We start from the raw sequence: 15,043 nt of genomic DNA, 5'->3' as shown, positions 1-15,043 counted from the left end.
ATTAAAATAAAAGTATTTCATTGTAAGTCTTGTACAAAAAATTATATAGTCCCTCATAGGTGAACTTTTTGTATTTTAGACATTTCTAGAGAATCATTTATGTTTTATTTAATTTATACACCATATTATTTTTTATTTTTGTACACATCCACATTATTATTTGTGCACAATTGTTATTATTAATTCCAATTAGACTCAATTAAGTATCATTCTTTACCTAAGTCATGAGGGCTACTATGAGGACTCCACCCAACTAAAGAAAGCAACCCTTTTAAAAATAAAGTTTTATCCTATTACATAACCTTTTGAAAATAAGTTTTATCCCATTACAGAGCTTTGCAAATAACCCGTGGTGAAATTGTTAACATAGATATACAAATACAAATGACTTATACATCATCAACTTGTAGCAAAAACTAGTTTAGTGAAATCAACCCAAAAATGTTGTATAAGACAATATTGATTAAATCACATTTTCCATTTCTACCCAAAAATGCTAGTATAAGGTAGCATTGATTAAATTACATTTTCCATTTCCATCCTACATTAAAAGTTTGTAGGTTCTCTAATAATTTGTGGTCCTCTTTCCCATATATGTAATAGTAAATCTATAGTCAATAACTGCTATATCTCCTTAGTCATCTTTTAAAGTACCCTTACCCTTTACCTTGAGCATGGCTATCATGTCACCTCCATATAATTTCACTCATCTCATGGTGCACATATTCTAATTTTCATGTGAAATTATAGGGTTTGCCTCCACTCCACTCCTAATGTCTCATCCTCAAACTAACTTCCCTTTTTTTCTTTGTTTTGTGTGCTAATTTCCTATCATTTAAAACTAATTTCCCTTTCTTTCTTTGTTTTATGTGTTCATTTCTCATCATTTTAGAGCACAAATTGATATGCAGCTTATGTAAATTTATCTCATTTTACATTGTAAATTTTAGCATATCTGGAAGGTTGGAATTCTTTTTTCCTCCTCATTTTTATGTAAAGTTACATCTCATAAAATTCTACCATATACTCTTTATATTCTATTCCTCAAACAATTAGTTGGTGATATAGTTGAATATTCTCATAATAATAACAGTAGAAACCATCAAAACAGTGGTGACACTCCTCAACAAATTCTGCTATCTGCAAAAGCAACAACTGATATGCAGTACTATGCTATGTCTAATCTTTGTTAACTGTTAAAACAAGGAAACATAGATAGATAAAGATATCAACCTTTGAAAATTCTCTGATAACAGCAAGGTTAAGTGCGAAATAATTGTCGGACAGGGTCGGTTCCCTGAAACTCTTGACAACTCATAAAAAAGAACGAACGGAGAATCGGGACAGAGGCTGTTATAGCCGTGTTCTCTTATGTTTCGAACAAGAAACTAAGATTTAAGGAAATACACATGAAATGGAAATATATATATAACAGCCGTAGCTTGGACGATTGCCAACCAGTTTCAAAACCCTTGAATCATATGCATATATAGACATGTAAAATGGATACATAAAGAAAAACAATAAATTCACTGGTGAATATGACTGGTATTTCTCGGGTTAAACCTGGAGGAATAATTCCAATATACATCGAAGTACATAAAACAACCAGGTACGCCACGGGGTCAAAACCCTGGCAAGTTTAAAGCATAAATTATATTAGAATAGTTACTGTCCGAGCCTCATACTGGAAGCAAACCCTCCACGCTAATGCCGCACAAGGGTTTCAAACTTCTATGGCACACAGCTGTTAAATTACATAAGCTCCTAAACCCAATAGACTGCGAGCTATCCGGGAGACAAACTTAGAAATTCAGTGGAAATCAAAGAAACCTTGTCCAGTTATGCAGGGGAGTTAAACCCAGCTGAAAAACCCTCAATCTGGAGATAACCCCTTACCCGGGATTTCGGCAACGAGTCTGGTAAATGCTTACCACGCAACAGTCGCGAATAGCTCCGAAGTCCTAGAGAAGGGTCCTACAATCAGAAGAATCATAGCAAACCATTAGTTAAACAAAGTTAAGGAAGATGCCTGTCAAGAAGAAGTTTCAACGGCAGAAAATTCCAATAATTAAAACCAGAATACTCACCCGGGCCTCACCAAGTTGAGCAGACCCATTCTGGGTCCTGGAACAATAACAGAACAGGTCACGGAAAACAAACAACAGTAAACAACAGTGGAATGGACCCGGCGCCAACGCAAGGAAACAGCATATCAAACCAGATATGGTTGACATAACCCGAGAAGAGTTCTGAACCGTGGGAAGAATGGTGGCTGCCAGAAACGAGCCTGCTCGTGCCACGCACAGGGCAGAGCAATAAGAATACACCAAGCGTACAGATAATCAACGTATAATTAATAAAAACGCCAAATGTCAATCCAGATCACCCACTTGCAGATCGCGGGTAGTTGGGAGTTTTTCGAAGGTAATAGTAGGTTAATGAACCCGGAGTAGACAGGACCGAGCCAATAATATCACCGAGAAAAACAACAAGTTGGTTGCCCAGAAAACGTTACAAATGGCCGGAGCAGTAAATACTGAGATAAATCACAAGTTACGTTGACATGGAAAAACATTCATACATTTGTAATACCAAATAGAAACTCTTTTTTTTTTTTTTTCTATGATGGAGACATTACTATGGATTTTGAGAAACCTAAACTCAGCACACTGTGAGCATTATCTCCAACATCAACATCACCAGAATCCATAATTTCCAGACCAAACATAGGTAGTAAAATAACGTGAAAAACATTGAAAAGCTTGTTATACAGAACTCAGCTTTTCCACACACTTCAGCCGTTGCTATAGCCAACAGCATACAAATCACTAAAAATAACTATAAACCTCGGGCTCAGAGACGAGTCACATTACTGAAAAAAATCATTAGGGAAAAGGAAAAAGGGGGGGCTACTTATATAATGCCAGTATGGCGACGATGGTCTGCACAATGGAGAGCAACAGTAGAGCAATTCCTCCCAACAGGCCTACAGTTTTCCACGGAGAAGAGAAATACTCCCTCACAAGGTCAGCCACTTGGACCCTTAATATATTGTTGTAATTGTTATGAACTTTTTCTGTCAGTCCATGGAAGGCACCTTCGAGATTGATAGTGACTCCCTTGCATAGACCGTTGAAGAGCTTGGCAACTTCTGCGTCGCTCCCGAGGTGGTTTGTAATGATTTTCCTTTTTCTGAGCAAAGCCACGTCTTCTTCGGAGTCGATTAACTGGTCCATTAAACCCACGTAACTCGCAACATCATTGAATTCAGATGGTTTACACATCTCAAAAGCAATTAGGTTACGGAATAGGATCTCTGTGGAGTCATCGACAGTGATGCGAGGAAGGTAAATTGTGTTCCTCGACTCGTCAAATTTAATATTTGCGATATTGCCTTCCTCCCATCGCTTTAATTTGATACCAGCGTTTTCTAATTCTATTGCGGGATGGATATGATCATATGGGCCGGAATCTTTATCCCGATTGCAGATTCTACCCTTGCTGTCTTCCTTTGCATTGTCTTTTCCGCTCTCTTCGTCTTGGCCGGGGATCTTCATATAGTCGTTCTGGGCATGCTCTCCATTATGGGAATGTTCGATGTGACCATGGAGCATATCATCGCCATTATCGGAAGGTAGAGAAAGAATGCATATGCGCAACCAATCAAGAAGATGATGATGTGGTTGAGGCCAGGACCATCGGCGCTCTTTTGGCATTTTACTTTCGAAAGGGTAGAAGAGGGGCAAGAACGATTCACGCATCATTTTGAAAAGCTTGTTCTCTGCATCACTATCCGTGGAGCTGCACTGCAATTTTAGTAGCTTTACGAGAACGATGAACGGGATTTGATTCTCGAGCTTCAACATGTCGTTCAGTATATCCCTTCCAGTATAAAGAATCTTCTTTTTCTCAAAAAGAGGTTCATAGCAGTTACCATCTTCTGGTAATGTGTTGTCACTCAGAGTACTCAATATTTCTAGAATAAAACAACCATCCAAAGTTAGCATGTCAACCAGGTCCTTTTCATTCCAATTGATGTTTTCTTCATAGTTGTCCCTGATTTTTTTCTGCACATTCATGATCTCCTCTGTTGCTGCTAAGAAACCCATATTATTTGGATCATTGCGAAGGTGCTTAATATCATTGAACCTGATCGTCATCCTTTTCAGGGCTCTTTCTTTGTGACTGTGCATTGAACGAAGCTTTTCAGTTTCGTGATGATATGGACCCAACGACACTCTTGTGGGAACATATGCTTCCCTTTTTGCCCGGTCCGACATGAGGATGTCAGGAACTCTATATATGGATACAACTCGGACGGGATTCTCTTCAACTGTAACGCTACACTCTCCTTGCGGTTCTTTCCACTTACGTGATTCCATCGGTTGCGTCTCCTGCGACATCTGTCCATCGTCACTCTTGAGGTGGGAGTAGGATGCAGCCATTTTATGAGAACAATTAGCAGAACAACAGAGGAAGATGATGACAGCGTGTAACGCTTCAACATATGGTTACACACTACAAAAGCGACTCCTCTTTATCATTGCCAATCAGCTACTACAGCAGCTAACTACCGCTCACGGGCTACAGGAATTAACTACTAGTCTACATATTCATGACAACTAATTTTCATTCTAAATTGCAACAACTATTCTTCTCGTACCACTGAGAGAAGGTACAGGATAAATAGTGTAAAAATTAACTAGTTAATGTGGTTGTCATATATAAGTTTTGGTTGCTGATTATTGTTGCCTTATAAAGAGATATTATTTTTGTGGTCGATTATTGTTGCGTTATATTTAAAGATGGGATGTCGATTTTTTTTTTTTTTAATAATATAACATAGTTAATTGCTTAGGTAAACTAGGTCTATCATAAAAACTCAAGTCACAATTATCATTCTGTTTTGTGTAACGATTCCAATGCCCAAGTTCTACTTATATTTAATCTATGTAGGTTAATATTATTTTTGGAAAAAACTAAAAATACATACTTGTGCAATTTTAAAAAGTTGGAAATTTTAAAGTGTAGACTAAACCCACACAAGCATTAATATGCAAATACCTAGTTTAGAGTTCTTTGGTTTATATATTCACATAATTTTCCATTTGGCTTTCGCTAAAGGTGATTTATTGAATAGTGATGATTGCTTAATTTATTTTATTAGCAAAATCAAAGGCTACACTAATTCATTTATGTAGTGGTAAAATGTATGTATGTATGTTTGTTTATTTGTTTTTATATATGTATATTTTGTCTAGATTTCTTTTTTTTAAGCTTCCACATGTGATTTCCATTAATAAAAAAGAGTATTACATTGATAACAATTATGTTGTCTTGACCAAAAGATTCACGAAGGAGATCAGTGTACAAAAACCATTAAAATTTCAATGTACACAGTAAGATATTAGATTTAACCATGCAAAGCCTTAACTAGGTATACAAAAAAGCCATTAAAATTTCAAACTAGATAGTAAGATACTAGACTTAACCATCGAGAGAGAATACTTAACATGACTGTAAGATACTAGACTTAACATGATAGTAAGATACTAGACTTAACCATGTGTCTTACATAAAAGGAGATGTGATCGCTGGAACAAAAGAAAGACCGTAGAAGGTCTAGAGAAAGAACCACAGTAATATGAAAAAAACCATACCACCATGCGAAACGTCCATACTAGAATTACAACTGAAGAATCCATTAAAAACTTTAGTCTATAACTAGAAAGTGGGGCGATGAGTTCGCTTGTGGAGAGATGGCTACCAGAGGTGAAGCATTCATTGGTGGGCCATTGATGATAACAGGGGTGTCATTCTCCTTTATTGATTTGGTCTTCGAATTGGAGACTACAAAGTTTTCTACCCTTGCTAATCTAGTCCCAAGGTCATCAAGATTGAACTAGATGTTATGAATAATCCTTTTAATATCTTCCTAAACTGCAAACAATTTGTAGTTGTCTACTTGTTTGTTCTGAAGAAGCATGCGAAGCAGATTCTACATTTGCTAATGTGATGTTATGGAATGTAGAAAACGAAGTCGGCGCTTCCTCCTGGATTCGGGATCCATTTGAGGCTGTCTCCAACAACCTACGAATGTGAAAAATAAGACCCTTCACCAAATTCTTTCGATTCTAGGAGGAGAATTTTCTTCCTTACTTCTGGAGGAATGGAGTCAAAATAATTCACCACAAACTCCAAACCAAAGAATCGCCGACATGAGGAAGTGGAACTTTTCATTCATCCTCTGTGACTTGACATTTTTTTCCTGAGGAGCCATAAGAGAAGAGAGACAATAGTAAGACACCGTAGAGAAATGATGATACAACAAATGCAAACTAGGTAAGGGATTGACATTAATAAGCCATGAAATGAACCCCACTATCCAGATATCATCTAAAAATATGTAAGGAGGTGTGTGGAAAATTGACCACCCAGATGTCCACCCTAGTTGAAACAAGAAAGCACCCTAAGAACTCGACACCTCCCCAAGCTCTATGAGAAAAGAAACTAGAACTTGAGAAAAACACACAGAAGGCAAGACTGATTGACTTGAGCGTATTAGATTGGGAGGTTAAATCACCCTATTAAAACCAAACAGAAAACTAACCTGGGTACTATACCCCACACATCGAGACTGGTCAATTAAAGGATATCCTTGATAGGTTTGAGCCTTGAAATGATGAGGTTGGAAAAATTGCCACCAATTCAAAGGATGGCTTGTTCCTATACTATGGAAGAAGAGAACGAAATACATTTACCCTCCCAAAAATATTTGGAACAAGAAAAAGAAGCCCAAGAGATAGTGAATGTGACAATGACATAAAACATAAGAACTAGATGAGAACAATAAGGAAACAAAATTTTCACTAAAATGGACTATAGGAAAGGTGTATATAAGAACCCACACAACTTGGCAAAGCCATCATCGCCACCCCAACTAATGAAACAATTTCGCCACCCACAAGAGACCCCCATGCAAATATAAGGGGAAGTTAACATTGTGTTAATACATGCATTTGAAAGATATTACCAGGGTTTGCAGGGTCATGGAGTGTTGGGCATCGGATCCCCCCACAGCATGTTTTGGGGCTCAAAGCCCAAGTTTTGGGTCAAATGTATTGTAAGACTCCACGAATTGCAGGCGCGGAGCGCGAAGTATAGGTTGAGTCATAGGGCTGTCTGCCCTAAGTTTTGTAATGTAATGTAATGTCATGTCAGCCTACCCATGGTCCGCGGACCATGGGATTGTATAAATAGAGCGAGGCTCTAAGTTGTAAAGAGAGTGAAGAGAAAATATATATGAGTATTAATGGTTCAAGCATAGAGTAAGAGTCTAAGTGCTTTGGGTTGTGGTTGTTGGGTTGTGTTATATTCATTCCACGACTAACCTACATAGTGAACCGGGGGGCGGGGGCGCAGCCCCCCCTTTGTTGTGTCGATTGCGCATCAGGGGGGTTTGAGGGGGGCAGGTAGCCCCCCTCTATGGGGTCTAGGGTAGCGCCCCGGGAATTTTTTTTTTGGACCCTATATTAGGTTGGACGAACCTACCTATGGTTTTCGGTCCATGGTTTTGGAAGCGATGGTTTTCAGTCCATGGTATTGGATGCTTCGGCATGTATAAATATGTATTGTGACATTGAAAGGGATATAATGAAAAATCAAGCTGGTAGTCCCGATTTTGGGATCCAGGGGGAAATCTCTGTGTATATGTGTTTTATATGTTATGCTCTTGCTATTGTTTTATTTTCTGTGTTTCTAGAATTTGTATGCAGGTAATTTTTGTACGGGGTTAAAACCTACATTTGTTATTAGAGCTTTTTTGGCTTCAAGGGGACGCCTTTTTTATTGAGGGGTTTCGCTCGGGCTTGTGGTAGACCCTGGTCAGTGGGAGATCTGCGAGATCGATTCCGATGGTGAAAGAATATGGCGAGCAGTGGAAAGATAGAGGTCGAGAAATTTAATGGTCAGAGTTTTGAGTTGTGGAAACTCAAGATGGAGGATCTGTTGGTGGATAAAGATCAGTGGATCATGGCAGATCCAGGTACTAAACCAACAGGAGTGTCCGATGAAGAATGGAAGAAGTTGGATCGGAAGGCAAAGAGTGATGAGCCCCAGAAATGAGTAATTATATGGGCTCATTCAGCCTCCTAATTCAACTTAATCCACCATTCTCATTAGTTTATTGCATGTTTTTATTATATTTATGCTAATAGAGTGAATTGGGTTAGTCATTATGCCAACAAGTCTAATGTGTGCTTTATGCAGTTTTTTTGGTCAATTTGGAGACAAAATCAAAGGTTTAATGAGCACTTGGCAGCCAAATTCATGGAAGAACAAGGGAGAGGATTTGTAGGAAGGTGTCCCCTTCATTTATGAGCCCTTACCTCGAATTCTCCACCAGCAGCTCAGAGTTCAAGGGCCACCACATTGATTATCACAAGGGTAGCCGAGCAAGGCCTAGTAAAGTTGTTGTTAACTGCAAGTTTTGGCAGTCGAGTCCCTAAAGTTTAGGAGGACTGTTGGGGTCCTCAATTTCTATAAATGAGAAGGCTTAGGGCCTCATTTTGGTTAGCCAGTAGTTAGTCGGTTTGTAGTCGGTTTTTAGTCAGATTTTAGTTAAATTGTAGTTAGATTTTAGTGAGTAGGTTTGCACTCTAGTGCTGCTCTGTTTTTGCTCATTTTTGGAGCTTTTGCTGTAAACATTTTTTTGTGACATGGTCATTTTCTGAATAATGGAGATCAGTTTCATTTTGCTTCAGCTCTAAGATTCTTCTTAGGAGCCTGTAGCTTTTGGGGTTGGGCCCAACCCAAGTGCCAGGATCTCCTCTGTGTACGGTTATATGTTTTTGCTGCCTTCAAATAATTTCTTCTAGTAGGTTACAATTTTTCTTGGTTACTTAATTCATTCTCAATGATTGAAATAGTTGTTCATGTTTCAAGTGATTTATCAGGTTGGTAACAGAAAATATCTTCGAAAAAGGCCATCAAGCAACCCTTGATCTCACCTCTCCCACCTTGGGACCATGAGCTGAGACCAAGGTGTCCTTGCTGCCATAAAAACATTGTTCTTGCTTCTTCATGCAATTTCTAGTGTTAGATTCTTAGTTGAAAAAGTTAGTAACAATTGTTATTACATGCTTAGATCCATTCTTGCTTGGTTTCCATAGTTGTTTTACATGATTTGCTGCCAATAAACTTCTGTTCATCATGCTTTGTAGAAATTTTGAATAATATGACACTTATTCACAGAGATTATCCTAATTATACACTATTGCGGAATGCATGCATAATACATAACCTCCTTTACGTTGATCATTAATTTTGTGGAATTAAAAACAATGAAACATCAATCGCATGCGCACATTAACACAGTATGTAACCCGGGGAAAGCATACAGCTGAAAACCCCACACTATCTGTGTATTATAATGATTGAGATTATGCAATAATACTTAGTACAATACTCCTCACAAGTACTCAGTACTATCTCCACCTGTTACATAGAAACTAGCTCAGATCTGAATCAATCACAGGTTCAAATCTCCTCCGTTGTCTGCCTGCCTCTACTGCGCAATCCTGCATGAGAATAGATGAGAATGGCTGATACAAACTCGTATTTCCCTTGGCTGAACCACGCAATCCTCATTGGCAATACTCAATCCATTGATTGTGAAAATCTCATGCACAACTATAGTCACAACTGACAGCTGTCTTGCCCTTTCACTCACCTCTAACACTTGTCTCCACTGAACTGTCCATGCACTGAGTTAACTGATGTATTCTTTAGTTGATTTATGAGTTAATAATTAGTGAATTAATTAATAATTAATTCACATCACTCATCACTAGTGTATTCTATAGTTAGACTAAATACAACTAGTTCAACTAAGTCAAACTGAACACAACTCCATCAACTCCTCAATCAACTCCCCCAAAATCAACCACTTGAGTTCTAACTGAATTCCATCATGCAATAGCTCAACTGAACCATAAGAAAAGCGTATTTCCTTCTGACAGTTGCATGTGCCACATCTGTAGCTCGAACTGAAGTGCTCCAAGAGGATAAGATAATGTTTATAGTCCAAGTATTATTAAGAGCTAATAATATTTGGCTGTTCTATTTTTAGACTGGCAGTCTAAAAATAGACTCCGCCCATATGTCTAAAAATAGAAGTCCATCTATTTTTACCAACATGACCAATCATCCACAAATAGAATCCTGCAACTCATAGACCATGATCCATATGTCTAAAAATAGACTTTGCACCAAAATTAGCCTACGGGCCCACTTAGTGAAGGCGACTTCTTTTCACTAAGCTCCATCATCTTGTTGCATTTTCAAAACTCCCTCTCAACAAGATATGGATTATCTGCAACCCCTATCCTACAACTCTGGAATGTTTTGCATGCAACACATTTGCTCGGTCCAGTTGCTCCAACAACACTTGGAACAAAAACAATCCCAACTGACCACTCTGTTGGGCTAGGAACATACTCTGATGCTGAAGCTCTACCTGCTGCTGACAAGTGCTCCCTCTCTGACATCTGCGCTACTGCAACATCTCCATGCATCTCGCACCATTGCACACCTCTCTGTGCCAGCTAGCACTGTGCAAAACACTTGTGCCTCTCGCATTACTGCAACCTGCTAGATATGCGCTGTCCTGGGATTCCCAACACTGTCGCTCTCTCTGTCGCTCCATCCGCATCTGTCTCTACCCAATCAGTCAGTTCCTGCTACTCCACATCGGGGCTCTCATAGCAAGGTCTAATCCAAGAGGTTGGGTACCTCAAGGATCTTGCCCTTCCTCCTTGGGACAATCAATCCACATCACCCCACCTCCTACCTGGAGGTATGGCTGCATGCGATCCCTCTGCCCACTTGGCTCCAAGTTTCCCCCTATTGGAGGTCTCTGCATGAGTAGATGTCTCTACTCGATCTCCTCTCAGCTTCCCTTATTGTGGCTGCTCCACAACCTCCTGAAGCTGCTGCACCAATCGTGGCTCCTCCACAATCGTTTGAGACTTCTTCTAGCTCTGCATGTTGAGAGGTAATATAAGCTTCCTCTCAACCACCAAGTCTCCACTAGTTGCCTCGCTGCTCAAGGCTTTGCATGCATCTTGAACCTCAAGAGCATACAGGTTCTTGACCCGTGAACCAATCTGCTTCACCTCTCTAGTGATGATGTGTCTAAGGAAAACCTTTCCCTTACTGAAGACTACATCATAGCCTCTGTCTTCCAGCATTGCGATCGACACCAAGTTTTTCTTCAGTCCTGGTACATACTTGACATTGATCAAGGTAAAGCGAGCTCCATGCTCCCTTTGAAAAATAACCGTGCCTACACCTGAGACACTATACTTCTCATCATTACCCATCGCTATGAGAATCTGGAGATCTTTCTCCTCCAAAGTACTGAACAAAATCTTGTCACCGGTCATGTGGAAAGAAGCTCCACTATCAAGAAACCAACCACTTCCCACCATGGATGAAACCATGCATGCAAAGAGTGTGAAATCCAACTCAAACTGTGAAGCAAGTGCTTCACCTTCAGATCCTTCCCCGGATCCCTTCTTGGATTTCCTCCGTGGACAATTTGAAGCATAATGGGCCACCTCATGACAACGAAAGCATCGCACTTTTGATTTTTCAACCTTCTTCCCATCATTGGAAGAATTGGATTCGGAAAGAGAAACCTTCTCCTTCCCCTTCTTTTCTTTGGCAGCCAAAGCGCAATTTTCTTCATCAGATGCCTTTGATGAAGATCTGTCCCTGGTATTCCGCTTGATCTCCTCTTGCACAAGATCCAACCAAAGTCTCTCCCATCCTGACAATTTCTCCCGACCATTGACAGAGTCCTGATAGGAATGCCAACTCTTCGGAAGACCAAGGAGAGCCAAGCTCACCAAATCCTCATCATCGACAGTCACCCCCACACTTCCCAGCTCATCGCGGCATTGGGTGAACTTTGTGAGATACTTGGGCATACTGTCTCCATTCTCACACTTAATGTTTCTGAGTTTATCCTTGAGTTCCAACTTCCTTTGGAATAAATATGTCAACGCTTTCAACATCAAGTATGGAGAAGCCTTTCCATGCAGGCTGGATACAATGTGATCCTTCATGCCCTCCAACAGAATCCTTCGACACTTTGCTGTCTTCTTTTGCCAAACCTCAACATGAGCAGCATCAGTAGGCTTTGGGACCTCAGCCTCTATGAAATCCTTCAACCCATTTTCATCTAACACCGCCTCCATCCTGTCTTTCCATGCAATATAATTCGAGCTGCCTTCATGAGCATACTCTAATCGCAATCCGTTGCAAGACATTTCAACTTTGACACCAAGAAAACACTGCTACAAATTCAAATTCCACCATCTCAAAACTCAACCGCTTCTGATTTAAAATTCGTAAGAACAAAGTGTTTCTTGTACAGAGATTGACTGTATGGGAATTCACCAGATATCTCACCTTCCAAAATAAGGATGAATCCAGAGGCTACCTGGCCCTATTACAGACTCTACCTGAAGAAATAAAATGTAGAAATTTTTCCTACAATTATCTAGCTTGCTCCGATACCATGTAGAAATTTTGAATAATTTAACACATATTCAATGGAGATTATCCTGATCATGTACTATTGCGGAAAACATACACAATACATAAGCTCCTCTATGTTGATCATCAATATAGCAGCATCAATAACAATAAAACATCAAGAGCATTCACACATTAACACAGTATGTATCCCGGGGAAAGCATCTCGCTAAAAACCCCAACTATCTGTATATTAATGATTGAGTCATGTAACATTACACAACATAATACTTCTCACAAGTATCTCCACCTCTGTTACACAGAATACAACTCAGATCTGATCTCCAAATCTCTTCCACTGCTTGCCTGCCTCCACTGCTCAATACCTGCTCAAGAACTGATGAGAATGGCTCACCAAACTCGTTTTTCACCTGCAAAATAGTCACTCACACTTTGTTGGACGTGAGCACAAGCTATAATGTGGGCCAATACGTGAGCAAACTCATTGGCATACTCAATCCCTTTATTGTGCAAGATCTGGTGCACAACTATAGTCACAACTGATAGCAATCTGATTCTCTACCACCTGTCCCTGTTGAACTGAACATGCATTGACATGCAACTGAGTTAACTGATGTATTCATTAGTTGTATTATGAGTTAATAACTTGTGAATTAATTAATAACTAATTCACCTAACTCATCTCTAGTCTATTTGCCAGTTAGACTAAATACAACCAGTTTAACAAAGCTAAACTGAACACAACTCCATCAACTCCACAATCAACTCCACCAAACTCAACTGATTGAGTTCTAACTGAAGTCATGCATGCAACAACTCAACTGACTCATAAGAAAAGCATATTTCCTTCTGATAGCTGCATGTGCCACCTCTGTAGCTCAAACTAAAGTGCTCCAAGAGAATAAGATTAAGTTTATAATCCAAATATTATTGTGAGATAATAATATTTGACTTTTCTATTTTTGACAGCCAGTCTAAAAATAGACTTTGATCACTCACACTGTGATCACTCACACTTTCATAAAAAATAGAAGTCCATCTATTTTTTCCCGACTTGATCAATCATCCATAAACAATAACCTGCAATCCATATACATGATCCATATGTCTAAAAATAGACATAGTCTAAAAATAGACTTGCGCCAAAAATAGCCTGCGGGCCCACTTAGTGAAGGCGACTCTTTTCACTAAGCTCCATCATCTTGTTGCAATATCAACACTCCCTCTCGACAAGATATGGATTATCAGCAACCCCTATCCTGCCTCGGTGGTACTCGAATTTGCTCCTGGTGAGAGCCTTCGTCAGAATATCAAAACCCTGATCCTCCGTTGGAATGTACGAAAGTAACATGATCCTCTGCTGCACACAATCTCTGATATGATGGTACCTGATGTCAATATGTTTAGATCTATCATGAAATACAGGATTAGCCGAGAGTTTAATGCAACTCTGGTTATCACAGTAAATCACAGTAGGATCCAAATGAGAATCGAACAAACCAACTAGGATCTTCCTCATCCATATAGCCTCGCATGCAGCCAAACTTGCTGCCATATACTCGGCCTCCACTGAACTGAGTGCCACGGATCTCTGTTTCCTGTTGTACCAAGAAACTGTTGTCGATCCAATACTGAAGACCCCTCCTGATGTGCTCTTTCTGTCTGTTGGGCTCCCTGCCCAATCTGCATCCGTGAAGCCACATAACTTCACCTCATCCTCCTGTCTGTACCACAAACCATATCCCGATGTGCCTCTCAAGTAGCGCAATACATGCTTGCCCGCCTTCCAGAAGAGCTTGGTAGGCTTAACCATAGCTTGTGAAAGCTGGTTAACTGCATAGCATATATCATGTCGTGTATTGACCAAATACATCAGCGACCCCACCAACTGTCGATAAACAATGGCATCCACTTCTTCTCTCGAAGTGGCATCCTCCTTCCTCCAACCTCTAGGAAGAGGAGTATCAACAGGCTTGCAGCCATGCATGTTGAACTTCTCCAGTATCTCCCGAGCATACTTGCCCTGAGAAACAAACAGTCCACCACTGCGCTTCCATATTTCCAATCCCAGGAAATAGTGAAGGAGGCCCAAATCCTTCATCTCAAACTCTGTAGCAAGATCTTTCTTGCATGACAGTATCAACAGCTCATCACCCGTTAGAATCAAATCATCAACATACAGTACAATGATAAGCAACTTACCCTCCACCACAATCTGGTATAGGTTCGGATCCGCCTCGCTCTTGGAGAATCCAAGTCTTGTGAAATAGCTGTCTATCCGTGTGTACCAAGCACGTGGTGCTTGCTTCAACCCATACAGCGCTCTCTTGAGCCTACACACATGCGACTCGCTGCTGAAGACTTCAAAGCCTTCAGGTTGCTTAATGTACACCTCCTCCTCAATGACTCCGTTGAGGAACGCAGTCTTCACATCCATATGATGAATGTGCCATCCCATCTGCGCTGAGAGAGCAAGAAT

At 39.9% G+C, this 15,043-nt stretch overlaps 1 protein-coding gene across 1 annotated transcript; it reads right to left on the bottom strand.

Annotated features, from left to right (window-relative positions):
* Positions 1-1,518: 1,518 nt before the first annotated feature.
* Positions 1,519-4,606, bottom strand: LOC149233467 (UPF0481 protein At3g47200-like). The gene is made up of 2 exons (XM_089376746.1): positions 2,091-4,606; positions 1,519-1,977 (listed from the first exon to the last, which is right to left on the bottom strand). The coding sequence occupies exon 1, from the start codon at positions 4,446-4,448 to the stop codon at positions 2,913-2,915; it is 1,536 nt and encodes a 511-aa protein (XP_089232872.1). The 5' UTR covers positions 4,449-4,606; the 3' UTR covers positions 1,519-1,977; positions 2,091-2,912.
* Positions 4,607-15,043: the final 10,437 nt, after the last annotated feature.

Source organism: Pinus tabuliformis, chromosome J, assembly GCF_031772625.1.
Source record: "Pinus tabuliformis cultivar Carrire ecotype Pingquan chromosome J, CPIR1, whole genome shotgun sequence".
NCBI classification, from domain to species: domain Eukaryota; kingdom Viridiplantae; phylum Streptophyta; class Pinopsida; order Pinales; family Pinaceae; genus Pinus; species Pinus tabuliformis.
The sequence above is the reverse complement of the archived record's forward strand: the minus strand, read 5'-3'. Positions and strand labels throughout refer to the sequence as shown.

What these genes read in the sequence shown, in the direction of transcription:
- LOC149233467 (XM_089376746.1), bottom strand. Translation starts at nt 4,448, where the DNA reads ATGGCTGCATCCTACTCCCACCTCAAGAGTGACGATGGACAGATGTCG.